Source organism: Colletotrichum godetiae (assembly GCF_030913485.1).
Source record: "Colletotrichum godetiae strain CBS 193.32 chromosome Unknown BDP55scaffold_142, whole genome shotgun sequence".
NCBI lineage: Eukaryota > Fungi > Ascomycota > Sordariomycetes > Glomerellales > Glomerellaceae > Colletotrichum > Colletotrichum godetiae.
The window spans coordinates 1-20,248 of record NW_026851390.1 but is presented as its reverse complement, the minus strand read 5'-3'; the positions used below and the strand labels follow the sequence as shown (position 1 = coordinate 20,248).

The window sequence follows — 20,248 nt, the reverse complement described above, 5'->3', positions numbered from 1 at the left end:
CACTTCAGCCGGTTCCGGCGTCTTGATCTCTTCAACTATTCCGACTCGAGGCATTTTTCTCTATGAGGTGTGGTCCCTTATCTTACAACGGCCATCGGTTAGTCGGGTCATGTTGCCAGCGAACCCTTCGGGCCTGACGAGCCTCGCAATGCCCTCAATGCTTTCTTACGGCCGCCCTGAGATTTCCAATACCCTTCCAGAATGTCGTTTCAGCGTCCCGTATAGTCGCTTCGGGCTCACAAAATTTGGGAGATCAACCCAGATGACTTCTAAGTAGATCCTGCTACCGAGCCCTCTTGTGTGAGATAGGATCTCGAATACGTGCCTTAACTCTCGATCTACCATGGCCCCCTCCCGTCCGCCCTCCAGAGAGTCCCAGTAGGCAAACAAACTCATCTTATGATGTTTCTGGACCTCGATCTCCGGCTCCCAGCTTTCTGCTCCTCCCTGTGAAGCGCGGGGTTCTTGGTAAGCAATCCGCGCTTGACTTCTTGTGTATACTTAAACAAGCTTCTGCGCTGATGGACTGGAATCACATCATCAAATTGCACGCAATCGACAAAGTGGCATGAACAGTCTCGGGACGCGCATCCAACGAGCCCCCATCGCCTGTCACCATTACGCTGGTTGCTTCGCCGGAAGGGGTCATTGTGTCATAATTAAAAAGAAGGAGGAGACAAGACGTTGACAAGATGATGCGGACCAATGACTCCTGCTACGCAAATTGATTACAGTACTGTTACCATTGCAAGCTCGTCCGGGCGCGTCGAGATTGCGACATCGACAAACGAGGACAAGATGGAAAGAATCGCTGTGGACATGGTGCCTTGACGGTCGACCTCGAGACTTGCAGCCCGCGAGTCATGCATGCCCTGGAGTGACGGCGCTGACTTTCTGAGTAGGCCTAGCGCCCCCGTAACAGAGTGTTCAACCCGAATGAGCAGGCGTTCATTTGGCGGCTAACCTTGCAGAGCTAACTAGCCGCAGGCCTCCCGGAACTCGCAGGTAGTAATGGTAGGGTCCTGGACGGATACCGTAATTTCATTTGGCAACAGAAGAAGCAAGTAATTGCATTCCCTGCTAGTCCGACTCGAGTTCTGAACTCGGATGCAAGGGAAATGAAATCACCGCGATTTAAAAATTACGGAGTTCCCTCTTCAGCTCGTCTTGCGAGTTCTCCGTCAAGCTATGATAAAGACAAGAGCTCTTGGACTTGGAGGTAATGTTCACTCCAGCAGCACTGCATCACCACGGTCTGTCCTAGATGCCACTGGCCCCTTTCTGTTGCCATGAGCACGTGCAACAATTTTTCATCTCCCGAAAAGAGGGGATGTTTGGTCTAAAGGCGACACAGTCAGTATTGAGTGGTCGACTGCCTCGACGAGCTACGACACTGCCATAATCGGACTCGTTCTTAACAACGCCGACGATGGATTCTCCCAAGTCATAGTCGGTTGGTGCTCCCATATCCGATAGGCTACTGCATGCTGCGAATTGCTGACACTTCTCCTGACTTCAGACGAGCTTGAACTGGTTTACAACACCACCGCTTGGATGCCGAACCTAGTTCCCTGCACACCCATTCTTGGAGAGGGGCTGATCAGATACACACCTGGGTCGGATATGTACTACAACTGGACTCTCCCGGAAGATCTCGCCGTTACGGACTCCAGTTATGTCATCTCTTACTTCAACCGCTCAATCGACGCGGCCAACCAGAATTATTTAGTAGTTCCGTTTTCTCCATCCGAGGATACCAATCTAGTCTCACAACGACAAGCGCTCAGTCCGCAGCCACGTCTACGCCAATGCCGACCACGACGTCTGCTACACCAGTCACTACTTCTTCCAAGAGTCCGTCCTTTTCGACTGCCGCTAAGATAGGAGTTAGTATCGGCGTTTGCTTAACCCTCTTACTCTTATCCGTGGGAGCTTATATTTTCCTGCGACGCAGACGTCGTGGGTGCGGCACATCGGGCACCTGCGTTGAGGAGAAGAGAGGGTTTGAAAAACCAGAGCTGGATTCTGCAGATACTCAACATCGCGTCGAACTACATGCAGAAGCCCGCGGCCATTGTTCACACCAAATCGCACGTGGCACCGAATGGCGTTTGGAAAAAGAGCCTGCAGAGCTTCCAGCTTGATGCGTTACCGGAACATCGCTGGAACTTATTGCGATGGAGATTTGATATTCCTTGACAGGCGAGCATGGTTTAGCGGTGATGACATTGTTCAGCATAACATGACGCTAGATTCCGTGAACACACACCATTTGTCCCAGGCACGAGTCGGTATCGTCCCGCGAAGTCTTCCATTTCTTCCTACACCTTCGCGCCGTTCTGTCGGTGACAGGATGTCTAGGTTGGGGGCAATCTTCTCCTTGCGGCGCTGTACTAGATGCGGTGATGACCCGCGGCATGCCGTCATCTCGGTCGAACTTGATGCTAACGACCAGGCGAGTGATGTCTCTCAAATAGTTTGATACTTGTGAGCGACCAGGCCTCACAACGACGGGATGTCCTTGGTAAGTCTACTTCCAGCGTCACGAAAGGAAATACAGTGGGAAATACAGCTGTCAAGTCAACACTGCGTTGTCTGTCGTGCTTGCCGATGACGCCTGGTGCATCCCGGGACGCGACTGGAGAGGTTTGCCGCCACGATTCCCGTGCACGAACGTGCCAGAATGTCCTATTTTGCAGTAGATCGCGGATCGCGGTTTCGTTCACCGAAGCGTCGCGTTGCAGGCTTGTTCATGGAGACTGGATCGCTGCGAGTAGCCTTCATTGCATGCCGGCCACGTTTTACTGTATGGTCCACGTCTGCCACTGAGAGGTGATTTCGCTCGGTCCTCATACTGGAAGCACCATCTGCTAGACGGGGAAAGCAGGTGGAGTTCGTCCTGCATATATTTTTACCTAAAAAGCGCACGCTGCTTAGACGACGTGCTCTCCAACGATCCGGCCACCTTACAGGGGCTTGTACCCAAGCCGGTGCCATCAATTCTGTCGTAGTGATCATCGAACACTAGAAATGGCTAGAAAGGAACCGACAAGGCTAGGCCATGATGGGAAGTTATTGTTGAAAGCCGGGGCCTGGCGAGTGACGTGCAGTGCTTCTCGTTGGTGCCTCCAGAGCCGTCAAACTACATGGATTCACAATGGCGTATTGCGATTTCCAGGCGGAACTGCCAGGGCAACGTACCCAGAAAGTCAGCGTTAGTTCTGCGCACGCTGGCGCCCAGAAATCGTTGTCATTTGTGAACCTTTTTGCGAACAAGGATTGCAATCAAGCATAGCGCCCTCTCAACGAAAACCAGAAGTTTCTCTACGAAGTGACAATTGTGTCGTGGCGTGGCCCACTTTAGCGACTACAACGATGTAGCTGCCCTGGCATTTGCGTCGTCACAGCCCAAGCAGTTGGACCAGCAAGCACCGCTGAGCGATGTTTCTTTCGGTGTGTACATCGGACCACAAAAGGTCGTTTTAAGGGTCTGTACATCAGAAGATCTAATTTCTGTTTCGGGCGCAGAAGCATCCATAGATCCACATACGCATGCCCAGGACTGGAGTCCTGTGGATTGTAAGCATGTATCTGCTCACTCATCCTCGCCTCAAGCATCTTTACTTCGAACCCTGTCAGTGGAGGGACTAATGACTGGAACAAAATGTGATTCATTAGCAAAGTTGAATCGTCTCCATCCATCGGGATATGTACGCATGTATCTGTTTTATGTATAAGAAAAGCCACAAGCTCCTTAAACAGCAGCGTCGGCGCATGCTTCACCGCCTCACCTTCAAGACCCATCTCGGCGCCCATCGTATCACGTCCAACTTCGGTCACAGTTACACCAGTCTCCGACTAGCAGCCCAACGAAAGATGAGATCAACGACAGTCGACCACAACAGCGGATACACAGCAAGTACGGATGAATGGCAAGTGAAGAGAATTCAGGGACACAGCGATTTCGATGGCGCAATTTACTACCACGTGGCTTGGAAACCAACCTGGGAACCAGAAGACCGACTCCAGCACATGTTACCAGTTTTAGTCGATTGGAACGAACTCCATGGCTATTCCAGTTCCAGAAGATTACCGTTACGTCGATACGACCCCACTTTGGAGCACTGGTCGGGGGAGGTCACCGGGCGAAAGGAGGTCGACAGCATGACTTTCTACAAAATCAAGTGGCAAGTGACTACGGAGCCGGCGGCCAATCTAGAGAATGCCCACAGCCTTGTGAAGAAGTACTGGGATGATCTGATAGTCTACAGCTTGGGAACAGAGGGGGGCATGAAGATGACGGCGAGGAGATGTGATTGCGGGAATGGGTTGCTGTCGCGAGATCACGTAAATCAACATAAGAATATCTGCTGTGATCATTAGAGATCGTTGGAATATGTTACGTGAGATTCGTCTTCGTGACGAGACTTAGACCACTCAGCGAAATGGTAGCGTTCTTAATGGACCTCACTATGTGATATGAAAGATGGAATAATAGCTTCACGCAGATCGCTACATCCAAGGTGCAACAAGTTACAGCAACAATCTATTGCAGGCAGACTTTCCAATCCATTTGCCTTCATCAACTTTGCCGGACTCGCTTCGAAAAGCATCGTACTCTTCCAGGTGCCTCTTCTTCGGGTTTAGGCTCTCGCTCTGCGTCACCTCCTCTGCTCCAAACCGCGGTTCAGCTGCGTCCCCTACCGCGGTCATTGCCAACGCCATCAATGGAGCTAAAGCGTCGCCCTCTAGGCTCGCACCATCGCCGCCGTGTGCTTGACCGTATGTCTCCTGCAAAGCATTCTCGAACGTGCCGCCTGTGAAGCTTGACTGCAGGTCTATGATAGAACCCGACATCTTGCGTCTAGACTCCTGCAGCGACATTGAAAACGCCGCTGGCGACACAGTATTGCATGAGAGTTCCATAGGAGACATTTCGAACTCCAGACGACTAATGCGCTCGGCTTGCGCGTTGATGGTGTGACGCTGCGTTTCGATGCGTGCTTCGAGATGTTGGGAGTTTTTGTGAAGTTGCTGAAGCTGCGCATCTTTGGAGGCGGCATAATCGCGCCAACGCGAGATGCATGCTGTCATTTCGTGGATGATGATCGCGACGAGCCTTGCGGTAAGGTTGTCGGGTCTGCCGTGTACTGGTGGCTGGGGTACTTCCATGTTGATCTTGGTTGTTTTCGGTACTGTTCCTTGATTCATCACCTGGACTGTCTCAACGACGTTATTACAAGGAAAGCAATGTCATCGGAGCAACTAAATAGTTCGGCAAACATCGAATCGACCGTTTTGATATGATCGTTAGTGGGCACAAAGCTGGCGATGAGGGGTGTCCGCCATACGCAGCCACAACAAGCTCTTGCTTAAAGAGGCAGACCCGGCTTCTACTCGACCCTCTCCCAAAACTGACTGCAGTACAGTATTGTAAGTGAATGCAAACTGACGTATCATGGCCTAAGAGAAGGAAAGTAGGGGGAAGCCAGAAGTGCATTTCAGCAGAATGAGTTTCAGGGAAACCTCCACACTGTCTGGTCCTCATGAAAGGAGAATGTCGCCTGGAGCTCATCCTCATTATGGCATAAATTTATGCGACGCACATCCATACGGTACCTCATAAGTTAGGGCTACAGTACCATGAAACAAATGTATCGCTCGCATTCATTCGAGCAAGGTTACGGATATAATAGACACCAGCAAGCGGGCCAGTGGTTTCTGTTTGCGTACGGCTCAGCTTGGTGATCCCCGACGAATCATGTGTATGGTGTTTCTCCAAGCTGAAGAGTCAGCAAGACTCGGTCGGATCTCGCCGTCAAAGGACCGCTTTTACCATTGAAAGAACTGTTTTTTGGTAAGTCCGTTCTCTCAAGCATAATGTGGCAGATTGCTGTTGGTTCAGGTGTTCAGCGTGCGCCCTTGCGGTTCTTAGTACCCGGGGCATGCATTCTTCAAGGTTCCCGCGGCGATCCATCGCTCCCTCGATTCGAAGCACAGAGCGTAATCAAGGAGCCATCGAATAGGTCCTGGAAACGCCACGCGGGTCTCTCTGATGATTGGTCTACCGATCAATGACAGCCTTCGGGTGTCACTTTAACTCGGCTGAGCTGTCTGGCTTTCACGAAAGTCTGCCAAGACTTGAACAGTATAAAAACACAGCCGTCGCTCAGGTTGCTGGCCTTTGATCTGGTTGTGATTTCGGAATCTTCCTTGAACCATCCCAGCGTCTATCAGCCCGTCGCAGACGTACTTCTTCCGACATATTTGTTAACCACCACGCCTACGAAAGTTGCACCCACAATGACGAGTCTCCGCTCGAAGAGTCCAAATACTGTCACCTTGGTCGACAAAATCAAGGCTTTTTTCAAAGAGATCGCTGTTCGGCTGACGTTCATATGTGCATTGAAGTTATGGCCACCCTTATCCAAAAATATTTCTAACGTTTAGCACATTTGTCTCTTTCAAGAAAGTCATAGGTGCCTTGAGATTTAAAAGGGCCGGCACTGGCGAACTTGATGAAGGCCAGGTCCACATTCAGGACGAACCTCCCTGGTGGGAACTGCAAAAACCGCCGCCTGCGGGACTTACCCCTAGAGGCACGGCCAGCAGCTTTGTTTAAGACAGCGGCATGTCTACATCGTCTCCCAGCTATACAGCAGTCTAGTCTTCGTTTGCCTGTTCAAAACTCTTGGAAATCACGTGAGAGACGCTACTACTAACAGCAATGAACGGGCGGACGAGGCATCTCGCGTGGTGTAAGATGTGGTCGCGTGCCGATGAATGGGAAAACATCGGTATCCCCTTATCCATTGAGGTTCAATCACCGTTCGGTTTCGCACGCATACTGCCAAATAAACGAATTGAGATGGATGAGCTTTATCTTTGTACCAAAGTGCACGAATAACTCGTAGTCGACATAGACCAGAATGCGATGCCATTAGTCACAGCTCGTCTCCAGGTCACCGCGTCTCTGAATTCACCGCAGGAAGTCACAGTTTTTTACAGTGTTGACGATAGAGTTTGACACATTGATAGGCATTCAGAGTAGATAAATGAAAGTTCCCGTCAGCCAGGCTACGATAATCGAAGCTATTCTGCTCCTACGACACGATGAAGTCCGTCCAGTCACGAAGAGACCGGTCACACAACTGTCTCCATGGCTGGACCCCACCCAGATAGACCAGTGGCTCGACTCTCTTGCGCGGGACGTTCGCGCCGGTCCACCACGCGGTGCTATCACGAAAAAGGGTTGACTCGAAGGCCTTTGCTACGAGACCTTTCCAAAATTCACAAGACTCCTCCGAGGGCTCGATGGAATACACATGATCCTGGCTCATCCGCTTTAGGAGCCTTACCACCCAGTCAACCTGGAGCTCAATGAAAGGCGGCGCGTTGGTCTGCGTCGTCGGCCCTTGCGGCCCATACAGCATAAATGCATTGGGCATACCGGGGATCATCATGCCAAGGTACGTGCTGATGCCGCTTTCCCAAGCATCCTCCAGCCGGACGCCATTCTTGTCATGGATGTTCATGTCCAGCAGGCTACCTGTCACGCCGTCGTAGCCGGTGGCCATGATGATGACGTCCAAGTCGTGGTGTGTAGTAACATCAGAGCTACCGGCGAGAATCCCATGCCTGTCAAAGGACTGGATCGGCGTCTCCTTGAGGTTCACCACTCTAACATTCGGTTGATCCAGCGCCTCGTAGTAGTTCGACTCAAGATTGACACGTGTTGATCCGAACCATTCAAACTGCTGCAAAGGCGCGACGATGTCCATTTTTTTGGGGTCCGTCATCCGGCTTCGCGTTTTTCGAACCCAGAAATCGTACAAGCATGCGTTGGCCTTTTCGTCAAGGACAATATCGCGATAGTTTGACTGCGTGAGGCCGAGGCCACCTCTGTTCCACAATCGCTCGAACAGGTCGTTTCGTTCGGTCTCGGTCGCGCGGAGTAGCGAGTCAGAATTCTGATTGTACGGGAGGGCCGAAGACGAGCCGAACTTGGCCTTTGCGAATATGGCATCGTAATAGTGTTTCATCTCCTCTGACTCTCGATACGACAGCTGTCTCTGATGCATCGGAACCGCGATACAAGGGTTTCGGACGAAAACCGTCAGCTCGCAGTCGAGTGGTGCAAGCTCCTGCACGATTTGCAGACCGGACGCGCCCTGACCGACGATGCCGATCTTCTTGCCCGTCAGCGAGAGATTGTCGGGCCAAGCCGACGGGTGTATGATAGGCCCATCGAACAGGTCTTGGTTTGGGAAAGGTGGCATGTACGGCTTGTTCATCGAGCCGCATGCGAATATCGCATACTTGGACGTCGCACGTAGCCCCTTGGTCGTCCTGAACTGCCAGCGCCCGGCCTCGGTGTCGTACTTCGCCTCGTCTGCTTGAGCGTCGAAAATGGTGTCCTGACGCAGACCCAGCGTTGCATCGACGTGTCGAAAGTACTTGCGGATTTCCTCGCAACCAGGAAACCGTTCCGTGAAGTGGAAATCAGCCCAGACTCTGGGCAAGCTGAACTGGTAGGCGGGCGTGTCGGAATCAACCCTGGCACCGGGATACCGATTGAAATGCCAGACGCCGCCGAAGTCATCTCCGCGTTCAAGAATCTTGGCAGAGAATCCTGCCTCCCGAATTTTGAATAAAGCGTAACAACCACTGAAACCTGCGCCAATGATGATGACGTCTGCTTCGAGCGTGTTTGCCTTCTGTCCCTCCATTGCAATAGGAAATCTGAAAGGGAAAACTTCGTGTGGCCGATGATCTAATGGTCGCAGATTCTCGAGCGGTAATGAGGCCGGATGAACGTGAAGATGTAGTCCAATACGGTAGCAGGATCACGGCATCGACTGCGTCATTTAAGCTTGTCGGTCTCCTGCTTTCGCGTGATACTCGGCGGAGGAGTAGCCATCATGTAGTATGCTACGACAAAAGGTCGTTTTGGGTTCCTCGTGCTGAGCATTCATGACAATATCGTCACTGGGGCGTTTCGTCAAGGAACGCTTCACCAGGGCTTGTAGGTAGTTGCGATGGTCGTATGTGCCGCTGAGGTGCAACTCCCGTCCTATCGGTTGATTTGGTGTGTCCGTACGTCCAAAACGCACATGTCATTTCTGGAGTATCCTTGCTCATGACGGGGTACATAGTTGGAAGGGTCTAGAACACGCCACATTCAATACTCGCTCTCAAGCCACTTTGACAGGTCAGTTTGTAGCCACGGGCCAGAAAGAGGAGGATCTATTTCCTCGGATAGTGGGGCAACTGCGCTCAGACCAGCACAGCAAAGTGATGGACCCTGGAGCCAATTTCGACGAGAAAGCGCCGATGGATATCGTTGGGAGCGTTTCTGTAACGTTCTAGAATCTGTCATTCCAAGTGGAGCCTCGGACCGTGTCTACTTCCATGGCCGTCGATGTGGATAAGGAAGTCAGCGTGTGAAGCGGCGCATTGTCTTAGCCACAAGTGCCGCTGATTGGCCTGCTTGGCCTGTAGCAACACATCACAACGAGGTTCACTATGTACAGTACACTAAACAAATTTTTGCACGATCAATCGCGCAGAACCAGCACTCTTCAAGTGCCGTACTCAGCCAGAATTATACCTGCATCTATTTTCAGAGGAAGCTTTGCAGTAGCCAGCCATGCCCCAAAGCACTTGATATGTACGCCTCGAGACAGAATACCAGTGAACAAGGTTCGCTAGTATTCACAATTTCGTCGTGACTATACAAACACTACTACACGAGGAGCAAACTCGAAGTACATGGCGGACTCTTTGTCAAAGGCCGAGTTTCGTTATTCCTGAACATCTCTTCAAGTTACTGACAGGACCTTCTTGAGCTGAGACGACGCGTATGTACGACAAGCAAAAGAATCTGAGACTTTCTGCTTCTGCCCCAAGCGAAAAGAGAAACCATCTGGTATGGGCCGTTCACGGTACGCTTCTGATCTAGCTCCTTTCACATACTTGAAGTCTGACTTCGTGCCAGCCAAAAGAGGCAGAAGAAGGGCAATCCTGGCATGTCCGTTCAGCACGAGCCGATCACGCCTGGGGCCACGTTCAGCTGGGTGACGCATGGCAGGCTCATCACGGAGCTCGTCAATGGTAAAATGGTGTGCTATTTCTCGGCGGAGGATGGTAGTGTGGTGGGCGTCTATCTTGGTGTTTGGAGTTGCCCGCCTGTTTTCCAGTGGTCGCCCAGTTGAACGTCTGCATGCGGTTGATTAGCTCACATCACGAGAAAGAGTTCTCTATTATCGATAGTTCTAGAGCCGCATTGCAATACTTTCGGTTTTTTGTATGCCATGTCCAAGGCAGACAAGAACATGGCTATGAATCTGCTTGGGGATGTGCAACAGTCCGTATAGCCTCTCTTTGAGCTTTATTGAAATACACTCATTATTGCAAGGCGCACATTTCTTGATTACATGTCGCCATCCCCCTTCTAGGTTTCAGGCTTTGGTAAAATGAGCATCTACATGGCAAAGCTTTTTGCTTGACTACATCCGTGCCATAGTGGCCTCAACCCTCGCAGACTGATGCTGAATGGGAGGAATCATGATTTTGACATCACGGCTGAAGTTTTTTGCGATGCTTTGTCTGCTTTGTCCGCTTTGTATAAATTGTGACACCCGAAGCCCGGCATGGATCTGGTTTAATCTCCAAGTCGTTAAGACTAATCACCTGGCTTGACAACAATGTTGTATTGACGGGATAAAACGTGCTCTCTGGGCGAAACGGTGAAGGACGGATTTGTATAACATCGTTGTTCGCAAGTTTGTTCGCTTCTTCCAGCCTTAGTTGAAACAGAGCAGGTCCGGAAAACTTCCGTGGATATGCTGGTGATGTAGACTTTGAGAATACACTTGCGGGAGAAAGCAAAACGTTTGCATACGCACATGCATCGGCAAGTGCTTGCTCGTCCTGCACAATAAGGGGATCTGGCGGAGACGATGGTGTCATTTTCCGAAGTTGCAGGGTTGAGAAGACGAAGGTTTTCTAGGCCTCATGGTGTCGGAACTATTTATGCTCAACATTGCCGGTTACATCAGCCATATTTGACAGCAACCTCATCAGGTTCAACTCTCAAGGTATATTAGCACTTGTAGTTAGCCAGTAGTAAGCCTACAGCCAGTTTTGGCGTCAGGTCATGATGGCTATAAATAATATGAGGGTTCATGAGCTCCTTTGCAACCTCCTCGTGTATACACTGAACTAAGCCACACACAGAACGTCACCATGGAGATCTGGGCGTTTGCCAATCTGTACACTGCTGCTCCTACAGTCGGTACCGTTCAGCCGCCCTCAAGCACGGTGACTGAGCTTCCTCAAATATGCACTTGTACCATGGAGGCGGATGCGTCAACTTCGACTACAATTCATACAACTGCACTTCCGGACAGACTGGAATCCACCCATCGATCCTGGAACGCTACTTTCACCCACAATACATCGAGCATCGGCACCGCGCTCAGTTTCGTGACGACGACGTCTGGTGGTGATGTTCAACCGTCGTGGACCTACCATAGGCCGACGGTGCACACGACCGCGGCGATCCCCGTCAGCGCAACCGGTTCACATGGCGCCGGCTGTGACCACCTTGCAGCCCTTTTTGTCTTTTTTCTTGGTGTATACCTATGGGACCGGCTGCATTAGATCCACTCGGCGCTTTCTAGCAACAACGATTACCAAAAGCTCACGCAAGAGAGGGAAGTGGTTAATACTGTGTACGGTGGACGCGTCCTTTGTCTTAGTCCCAATAAAAGGTGCGAGGTCTTCGCTCTTGGTGCCTAACGAGATCTCTTGCATTGTTGTACTACGTCCATGGTGCGGTATTAGGCGGGGTGGAAGTTGTACGTTTTCTTTCACGAATTATTATGCCTTCCTATGTAAAACTCCCTCACGCCTAAGGGACCAGGGCTCAAGGGCAAGCCTTGGGGGAATACAGGCTCTCGAAATGCACCGAATCAAATGGACAGATCAAGTTGTAGAATGGTGCGCAGCGAAGTCAGACATCAAGTAGCATTCAGAAATTGCCTGCTTATTTGTACGCAAGTGAAAGAATTGATGGATTTCTCTCTATCTTGTCCTAGCAGAACTTGTTACTGACACTCCAAACCCAAGCTTCTCCTCTGTCGCGGCTCAGCCCACCACCGTATGGTCCAAGACCATCGCTTACGGTGTTGTGTCGCTCTCGTGCATCCAGAAATGATCCAGTGCTGTGACGCGCGTTGTTAGAAGGCGTAAATATAAGACTTCCATTCAAACGGACCTCATCGTTTTCTACCTCGACTTTGGACGGGGAGGTGGCTTCGGAACGCCCGTGGTATCGTACGCTCCGCGACCTTGATCTGCGTTCGTCTCGGGATTGTGGGCGGTAGCCATTTCTTGTTTATCGTGAGGCTTCGTTTTGCTTTGTAGGTGTTGACGATTGTTCGCCGAGATCTTGTGTCGTCAGTTTCGTGGTCTTTATATGTGTTCGTCTCGACCCCTTACCCCTATTTGGTGCCAACGTTGGAATATTCATTGACCCCCTTGCAAACTTGGTAGACCCCTTATGACAGGATTCAACAACGCTGATATCCGTCAACCCATGCGCGATCCTGGTCAACCTATGGTTAAATTGCCACTGCCCCTGAGGGTCATCGTTCGGCTAGTCTCTTTGAAGGACCAAGTATTTCTATACGGGCCACCTTAGTCGTGATGAACACGTCTACTAAAACGTAGTCATGTCATGATCGGGTGGATATGGAAGACAGAGAGCCTGAACGCCAGCCCGTGTCGAATGCCTTCGCTGTACACATTGTGCAATAATGAGCCTATGCGACGAGATGCTGCTGAACGGAATCGGTCAAAGCCGAGCGACTTTGTAGCCTGCTTTCTGTCTCTTGTCTCAGTTATCATGAACATGACTATCTTCTTATGTTGTTCTTTGCTATCCCGCAGAAGAACCCAAGACACCCAGTCTGCTGGCTCCGAATTCGTGACAATTTCATTCATGTAATGCACTGATCTCAGCTCTTGCGAGCTCGAGTCTCGGAGGGGACATGCCGAGCATTGACTTTGTCGAGGTTCTCTCTGGCACTACAAAAAGACAGGGGCGGTGCTTCGAGTCAATGTATTTTACTCGTGTGACATGATGGTTTGATATTGCGATGGCCATTGGGAGTCGAGGGTTGACTCCAAGATGGAACCGCTTGCGATCTAATTCCAAACCATTCGTGTGGACTCACCCAAGTCCAACCTATACACGTCGTGGGTGTTTTGTGATAGCGTGAAAAGATCACTTTCACTGGCGCCGCTGGACTTGGTCTCTGGTTGGAGTATTCTACATCTTCGTTTTATCGCAAACTCGGCAACTTTTGGTTGTTCTGCGTGATGTGGCTAGCAAATCTTGGCGAACGGTAAGTACTACACTCGCTTCGACCTGACCCCGCCTCTTCTCTCCCGAATCAATTAGTTACTTCCGAGTTGTCTTAGTCGCAGGATTGATCGTGGAAAGAGCTGTTGGCTGATTTATGGTCCCGTAAAGTCAGCCACTTGGCAGAGTGTTTTTCTTCTTGCTCTTGCCGCCTTACTGTCCGCAAGGTTCGTCAGCGACTGGGACGTGCTAGCTTCTAGAAGTGTAGGGCCGGACAACCATTTCGTATGCTAGTTGTTGGGGTGAAGTGTTTATGCCAGGAGCAAATTAGTAATGAGACGCTATGCAGATAGTCCACGTTGTGCCACGTCGCTTCTCGGCAACTATGCAAACATCCATAAACATCCGAAATCAATCAACTATTAAATCTGAACACCCGAAAGTCAATTTTGGCTTCATACGTGGGACGCATCCAGGTACAGCTATTTTAGCTTTCCCAGTAAACGCCCTGGACATCATCAAACATGGCAACTTCGAAGTTTGCGTGTTGCCGCGTGTGCCTCTGCCGGAGAAGATCGCCGGAAGATCAGAAATCAACTGCGGTACCGATTTCTTTATGCACCATGACCAGATTCCAGGGTTGGATGCTGCTGCATAGTGCTGTGGCGGGCTTACCGGCGTTTGGCCTTTTTCGATGTGGTATGATCTGGCCACCGCGCCGCATCACGATATGTCCCTTGAATGTTTTCTCGATTGAAGTCCACATGTGAGCCGGCTAATCAAAGTCGACTAATCCAAAATGACTGGTCGCCCCACAGGGGCCAGCAAGATACATTGCTAGCTGCCTCGAATTGTATGAGGAAGAGTAGACGTTGGTCGAAGATCAACAAAGAGCTGCGGTGTACGAATCACAAGATACCAAATCGGCTCACTTCAGAGCCCAACGCAAAGCCTGCAATGGCCTCTATTCCATATCGTCGTACTTGAGGGCAACAGAATCCCATCCCAATAGCTATTCCCGGGCAATAGGATACATTAAATCACATTCGGATTGTAGATCACTCAACTCGCATCACCATGGCCCCCATGTCGTCGGACAAGATCGTCTTCACATATGACAAAAAGGCCAAAGAGAAGGTCCGAAAATGTGGGGCAAGCGGGAAACGAAAGGCCGTGCAGCTGGGCGAGGGAGCCCAGGTGTTCTCGGCCGTCATCCATTTCAATCCGACTTACGGTCAATTAGATGGAGCCGTCCACGTACCGGACGGCCAAAGCATTCCCGACGTGAATCGTTTTGTAGGTCTTGGCAGAGAAGCCTTCTGCTGTTGGAATGAATGGCTTGAACTGACGTGCATCCGAACCAGCTGGCGGAACTCGTCAATGGGATGCACGGTTGTGGACGCCGACGCCGGGTTTCACGCCGTCGACGAAAGAGGTTAACGTCCGAACCTGGTCAAAGTCCGGCGGAGATCGGCGACAGCATCAAGGTGGGGGAGGTCGGAAGCAGCGTGCGGGGAACGCCCGATACCGTGGGAGACGAAGACGCAACGGCGAAGGAAGTCACAAGTGGGGAAGCGGATGCCCCACACGAAGTCGAGGCCGATGACGGCGGCGCCGCTGTTTTTTGCGGCACCGTGTCGGGCTTCCAGCAAGACGAGGCTGATGTAGGCGAACCCCCCAGCAACCCAGCAAAACATGAACAACGGACGGATTTAGCACCACTCAACCACGATGTCGAGGGCATTATGGGGGACTTTATCATGAGCGACGCTGACACTGCTGGTTCGATCAACGCGGTTGAAGGAGGTTCCTTCCTCGGGCTACCTGAGATCGACTTGCGCGACCTCTTCGAGATGGAAGCTTGCGCGTCCACGTTTCTGCCAGTTGATGACAGCGAGCTGGGTAAACAAGGACAGTCGAGCGATGCCATTTCTGATCAGGAAAGGTCGGAAGTGGAGACATCGGGCGAAACGCGGGAGAGCACGGCGGCAGCTGGAAGGGGAGCCTTCAGCCATCAGACGAAAGTTCAACAGACGCGAACAATTGCTGCCGCACGTGCTTACCGACCTGACAGGAGTTCTTTCAAAATTCACCGGTTCTTTTGTCGCGTTTCTCAGCGGATCCGGCAGGCAAGATATGGAGGGGAACTGCACACGGAACATGTCTAATAGACAATGCGAGGTGTCAAAGCTGTTTAGGGAGATCCTGGCGACGGCGTCATGCAGAGATCAAAGTGTGGGGCCGCTATGTACGTAGGGTGGCTTATGCGGTTCTGAGTTCGCCGAGACCCATTTACCTAATGGGAGAAAATCCGTACAACTCTAGACCAGAGTTGTGATGATCGTGTTTATGAACCCAAAGCTAAGCAGATAAGGTTGGGGCAAAGGCACTAAGTAATCTTAGTTGGGAAAATCTCAAGCAAGCAACGTCAATTGCTTCATACTCTTGTTGCCTGCTCCTACATTCAAGGTAGCTCAGATGTTCTCTTGTGCATTTCAATCAGCATGAGCGTCCATCCCGGAAGAGTACCCGATTCGTCAACCTTCGAGATGACAGGCTCCTTGTTCCCGAGCATACGTCGTGCTAGCGACAGGTCGGTGCTCTCGCAGATAGCCTGGGCCGCACGGCCGCTGCCACCGCCGACGTCGACTAGTAGTACACGGTCGGCGACTGACAGTTTCGATGCATTGGCGATCCACGAAAAATCATACACGCCGATGATGGGCGCCAACGGTCCAACGCTGTCATTGCCCGCATGAATGACTCCTTCTTACTCTGGTCGTTGTAGATGTTCCACATTCATTATTCATCATGCCCTTAGTGAACGTGAGAGGAGTAGCCTGGTGGGCTTCGTACGCTTTCTTCTCAGCATGGCATCTTCCGGTCATATCTCGGATGGCCATGTCAACTTGAGTTTTGAATGCATTGAGGGACCTCTCGTAGGCTAGCCTTGTCCCCAAACTTTGTCGATAATTACCTGTCACGTAACAGGGATCAGAATCGCAACTCACGAAATCCCCTTCATGTGCTATATCACGTGTATATCACTTACAACTCGTATGTAGACCTTTTTCTTTTGTCTTTTTCCACTTTGATAGATTAAGCCACTTTACCACACTCCGTATTCCCATTGCTGCGTGCCATGACTCGTGGCAATACCCGTCCTATGGTTTGTGTATTGCAGGAACGCGACAGCATCTCACTTATAGTCGCAGTCAAGCATCCTCGATGTTCCGGGATGGTTCTTGCTTGATAGCAGAACTACATTCGGCAGTGTTTACATTTGAGTTTTTGTATGAGGAACAAAACTATCAAGGTTTACAACAAGGCTACCGCGTCATTTCTTTTGCAACAGTTGTGCTTTCCTTGTGGTTCTTGATCCGATTCGTGTACGTTTGCAAATTTTCGATAGCAGACTTCCTACCACAGGCTACATCTGGGCCTGAAAGATTTCGCTTTAACAACAAACATTCTCCTACGTTTGAATTCGAATTCCGGACCCATATTGAAGCTACTGACTCCACACTCGTACACATACTGTAGAATTTCCTCTTGCGACATTGGAAACCAGGGCGCGAAAGAAAGTGTTCCAAGCCTCGCAAAGGTTGGCTCGAACTCGTTGTACTGAATGAATGGCTCGAAAGCGTTTTGAAAACGCCCGTCCGATGCAGAGAGCTGGGCAATCGAGGTGTCTAGTTCCCAAAGAGAAGCATGAGTCGCTTTGAACGGAAGCAAAGACCAAACTTTGTTGTCGATGATTACTTCCTGGTCATGAAATCCGTTCTGCAAAAGAAAAGCAACAAGCTTGTCGCGACCTAACAGAAGAGCAAGCTAAAAGGCTGACAGCAGCTCTGTGCTTCGGAATAAGCACTCCCGTTGGGATTCAAAGACATCAGTACCGCAATGACCGAGGAAGCAGTCGTACGGCAGTCTCCTTTGAAAATCCGCCCCCAACTGCTGAGCTCTTTGAAGTACACATAGTGAAACGGAGTCGTCTTCGCACTCGGAAATCGCCCAGGCAACACAACGAGGAACGGGCGATTGTAAGTCTCGCTGGTAAAGCAGTGGCGTACAGATAACCCGAAAAAGTTTGCTGCACAGCGCTAGTAATCGGAGACTCTTATCATCGCAGTATGCCATTACCATGGCAAGGATCTCCGGCGGCAAGTAGATGGAGCTGGAGGGTCTCTGGGAGGGCGTAAGTTCCTTGGGGATTGCTGACATGGCGTAACTCTGGTCTCCGTGGCAAACGCTAGTTGCAATTATCTTGAGCTTGACTTAATCCAATCATGGCAGACATCCTTTGATCCAGTCATGGCAGAATTCTTGAATGCTCGAGAATTCTGATGGCCAATCGTACCGATCAAATAATCCTATGCGCTGGCTTCGTCCAGATCTGGGCACGAGTATCGAATATCACTAAAGACGCACACTTAAATGCGTCTCCGGCTCAAACCCCGATATTTTCTTCTGCGTGATCATTGTCCCAATCGCGTGGAACCAAGCTTGCCCGGACGAGTAGAATATGGCTTGGTGACGCATGAAGGAGTCGGATCCTAGAACCGTCCCCAGCAGCACGATCAAGACCAGGGCTTCCTCTCCATTTTACCTGCCTGCGCGATCCACATCTCGTTTCAGCCAGGGACCAGTTCTGATGATCGTCCATGCTACAGGGGTCAGCGAAAAGGGATTCATCTCATATTCAACACACTTCTCTCTTTCCGCACGGACGTTTGATATCTTGGCACCAACACAGTCTGGCTTAGTACGGGAGTACTTAGCCCAGAAAAACCTTAAGTTGACAGGGGTGCTCCATCCATGGGTTGGAGCAGACATTGGCTTCGGTGTCATCACCAGCAGGGGTTCTAAGTGGGTTGGAAAGCCGATTCTGGATTACCCAACCTCTGTTACTGGAGATGGAGAGCTTGCCCAAGTGTTTGGCATGTATATCTGTGAGCCAGGGTTTAATATACACTGTGTAAGCATCAAAAATGGCTTATGTGTCTGTGCGGAAAGAGATCAGAGAGTTGAAGAAGGTGAAGGCCTTTTCGCGGACTCCTGTAACCGTTTAATGCACCTATCTTAGCCCTGGCTCAACCCAATCATGGAAGAAATCTTGAGTGCTCGGAGATTCTGACCATGGCCAATCGCTCTACAGTTTTGATCATACATAAGTCACTTCCTCTCTCGCAAACACTCTCAATGTTTGAGAAGCCGAAAGCTGCTGTGATGGGCCTCCGCAAACCTCTGGTAATTACTGTAGCGGTTGGTTTGCAAACCAAAATGTGGGGTCGGGATGGTGTACGACAGTACGAGGGGCACCGTGTAATCAAGAGCTACTTCAAGGTATCCATAACCTGCCTTAACAGCAGTCACTCTCGCACTTTAAATTGTGGTCACATGTGCACAGTAAGCAGAACTTTGTGTCCAGCCTGTGTGGGTCAAGTCCAAAAAGATGAAGTGTGTTGCCAAGAGGAAGCAACATATGATCCAGAATGTGCTCAGCGTCCTTACATGATTGATGGCCGTAGCAGCTACGTGCCTGAGTCAATCGCGGGGCACCACGAGGCCGGAAACGGCGCGGTCCTCTACGGGGTTAAGTGGATCGGATACGAGTGTCCGACCTGGGAGCTCGAAAGCGATCTCTATGCATGGCTATCTACTTGCAGCTTATCACGATACCATCCAGCCAAGGTCCCTACCGAGGCGTTTGTTGTAGTCGAAACATGACGTCCTTAGGATTACTGTGTAGCACAGTATAGCATCTGTAGTTTGAACAGTTTGGGGTCGGTTTGAGATCGCACTTGAAGACGATTTCAGCTTATCAATGCTTGCTGTTTCCTCTCGGCCAGTGACACGATGTTAAGCTCGCAGTGCTTGGCAACGAAAGGAAACCGTCTATAGCAAAGGCCAGTAGAGGGTCTTGGATACTGTAAGGTGATGAAGTTGACCCATGGCGAAAAGAGCTGGCCATGTAGTATGTTTCGTTATGGCCAAACATGAAATTCAGCTGTATCCAATATCTGATCAAAGCGGTTGACCCTCTAATGAGAATCGGTGCCATTATCTTTGCTTCTGTATGTACCCTGATTCTGGCTGTTACACGTTTCCAATAATTATTCGTCAGTGCCAGCTCAACCTCGCAGAAGTTGCGAAAAGTGGGTTTTGTGTTGCAGCACGAATGCATTCTGTGCCGAATCATCATCTTGATGTGACTCAAAAAGACTATCGCAACTTCGCGACATCGGCTATGTACCGCGGCCCAGGTTGATAATCACTGGTCCAGAATCGTTTCGGGGGATACACTGTAGAAACTCAAGTTATGTCCATGGCTCGAGGGTGATCCCGTGGCGAGTAATCTCGCCACGGATCACCCTCGGGTGGACATAACTTGAGTTTCTACAGTGTATCCCCGAAACGATTCTGGACCAGTGATTATCAACCTGGGCCGCGGTACATAGCCGATGTCGCGAAGTTGCGATAGTCTTTTTGAGTCACATCAAGATGATGATTCGGCACAGAATGCATTCGTGCTGCAACACAAACCCACTTTTCGCAACTTCTGCGAGGTTGAGCTGGCACTGACGAATAATTATTGGAAACGTGTAACAGCCAGAATCAGGGTACATACAGAAGCAAAGATAATGGCACCGATTCTCATTAGAGGGTCAACCGCTTTGATCAGATATTGGATACAGCTGAATTCATGTTTGGCCATAACGAAACATACTACATGGCCAGCTCTTTTCGCCATGGGTCAACTTCATCACCTTACAGTATCCAAGACCCTCTACTGGCCTTTGCTATAGACGGTTTTCCTTTCGTTGCCAAGCACTGCGAGCTTAACATCGTGTCACTGGCCGAGAGGAAACAGCAAGC

The 20,248-nt window shown here is 50.5% G+C and overlaps 9 protein-coding genes across 9 annotated transcripts; 4 read left to right on the top strand and 5 right to left on the bottom strand.

The window, feature by feature from the left end:
* Window positions 1-863, bottom strand: BDP55DRAFT_688542 (uncharacterized protein). Its single transcript, XM_060576645.1, has 2 exons — window positions 241-863; window positions 1-176 (listed from the first exon to the last, which is right to left on the bottom strand). The coding sequence occupies exons 1-2, from the start codon at window positions 394-396 to the stop codon at window positions 108-110; spliced, it is 225 nt and encodes a 74-aa protein (XP_060421375.1). The 5' UTR covers window positions 397-863; the 3' UTR covers window positions 1-107.
* Window positions 864-3,748: 2,885 nt separating this feature from the next.
* On the top strand, window positions 3,749-4,632 carry BDP55DRAFT_688538 (uncharacterized protein; the record flags this gene model as incomplete). The annotated part of the gene is made up of 1 exon (XM_060576644.1): window positions 3,749-4,632. A coding segment is annotated over exon 1 (482 nt), but the record flags the coding sequence as incomplete, so codon positions are not given.
* BDP55DRAFT_740417 (uncharacterized protein) lies at window positions 4,486-5,276 on the bottom strand. The gene has a single exon (XM_060580416.1). It carries the CDS (start codon window positions 5,209-5,211, stop codon window positions 4,534-4,536), a length of 678 nt encoding a protein of 225 aa, XP_060421373.1. The 5' UTR covers window positions 5,212-5,276; the 3' UTR covers window positions 4,486-4,533.
* Window positions 5,277-7,103: 1,827 nt separating this feature from the next.
* Window positions 7,104-8,729, bottom strand: BDP55DRAFT_735563 (steroid monooxygenase; the record flags this gene model as incomplete). The annotated part of the gene is made up of 1 exon (XM_060580331.1): window positions 7,104-8,729. The coding sequence occupies one exon, from the start codon at window positions 8,727-8,729 to the stop codon at window positions 7,104-7,106; it is 1,626 nt and encodes a 541-aa protein (XP_060421372.1).
* Window positions 8,730-11,247: 2,518 nt separating this feature from the next.
* BDP55DRAFT_639484 (uncharacterized protein) lies at window positions 11,248-11,664 on the top strand (the record flags this gene model as incomplete). The annotated part of the gene is made up of 1 exon (XM_060573259.1): window positions 11,248-11,664. The coding sequence occupies one exon, from the start codon at window positions 11,248-11,250 to the stop codon at window positions 11,662-11,664; it is 417 nt and encodes a 138-aa protein (XP_060421371.1).
* Window positions 11,665-14,331: 2,667 nt separating this feature from the next.
* Window positions 14,332-15,750, top strand: BDP55DRAFT_688524 (uncharacterized protein). The gene is made up of 2 exons (XM_060576643.1): window positions 14,332-14,665; window positions 14,734-15,750. The coding sequence occupies exons 1-2, from the start codon at window positions 14,447-14,449 to the stop codon at window positions 15,535-15,537; spliced, it is 1,023 nt and encodes a 340-aa protein (XP_060421370.1). The 5' UTR covers window positions 14,332-14,446; the 3' UTR covers window positions 15,538-15,750.
* Window positions 15,701-16,500, bottom strand: BDP55DRAFT_722042 (uncharacterized protein; the record flags this gene model as incomplete). Its single annotated transcript, XM_060578550.1, has 3 exons — window positions 15,701-16,110; window positions 16,226-16,397; window positions 16,422-16,500. 3 exons carry the CDS (start codon window positions 16,498-16,500, stop codon window positions 15,834-15,836), a joined length of 528 nt encoding a protein of 175 aa, XP_060421369.1. The 3' UTR covers window positions 15,701-15,833.
* A 289-nt stretch (window positions 16,501-16,789) lies between these two features.
* On the bottom strand, window positions 16,790-18,578 carry BDP55DRAFT_688522 (uncharacterized protein; the record flags this gene model as incomplete). The annotated part of the gene is made up of 4 exons (XM_060576642.1): window positions 18,430-18,578; window positions 18,173-18,185; window positions 17,261-17,607; window positions 16,790-17,200 (listed from the first exon to the last, which is right to left on the bottom strand). Exons 2-4 carry the CDS (start codon window positions 18,183-18,185, stop codon window positions 16,790-16,792), a joined length of 771 nt encoding a protein of 256 aa, XP_060421368.1. The 5' UTR covers window positions 18,430-18,578.
* BDP55DRAFT_639480 (uncharacterized protein) lies at window positions 18,509-19,099 on the top strand (the record flags this gene model as incomplete). Its single annotated transcript, XM_060573258.1, has 1 exon — window positions 18,509-19,099. The coding sequence occupies one exon, from the start codon at window positions 18,509-18,511 to the stop codon at window positions 19,097-19,099; it is 591 nt and encodes a 196-aa protein (XP_060421367.1).
* Window positions 19,100-20,248: the final 1,149 nt, after the last annotated feature.

Bases quoted from the DNA above. Each gene is read 5' to 3' on its own strand.
- BDP55DRAFT_688524 (XM_060576643.1), top strand. From the start codon at position 14,447: ATGGCCCCCATGTCGTCGGACAAGATCGTCTTCACATATGACAAAAAG. The intron at 14,666-14,733 runs GTAGGTCTTGGC...CATCCGAACCAG, and splicing joins TTCCCGACGTGAATCGTTTT to CTGGCGGAACTCGTCAATGG.
- BDP55DRAFT_740417 (XM_060580416.1), bottom strand. From the start codon at position 5,211: ATGAATCAAGGAACAGTACCGAAAACAACCAAGATCAACATGGAAGTA.
- BDP55DRAFT_688542 (XM_060576645.1), bottom strand. From the start codon at position 396: ATGAGTTTGTTTGCCTACTGGGACTCTCTGGAGGGCGGACGGGAGGGG. The intron at 177-240 runs GTGAGCCCGAAG...TGGAAATCTCAG, and splicing joins GGGTTGATCTCCCAAATTTT to GGCGGCCGTAAGAAAGCATT.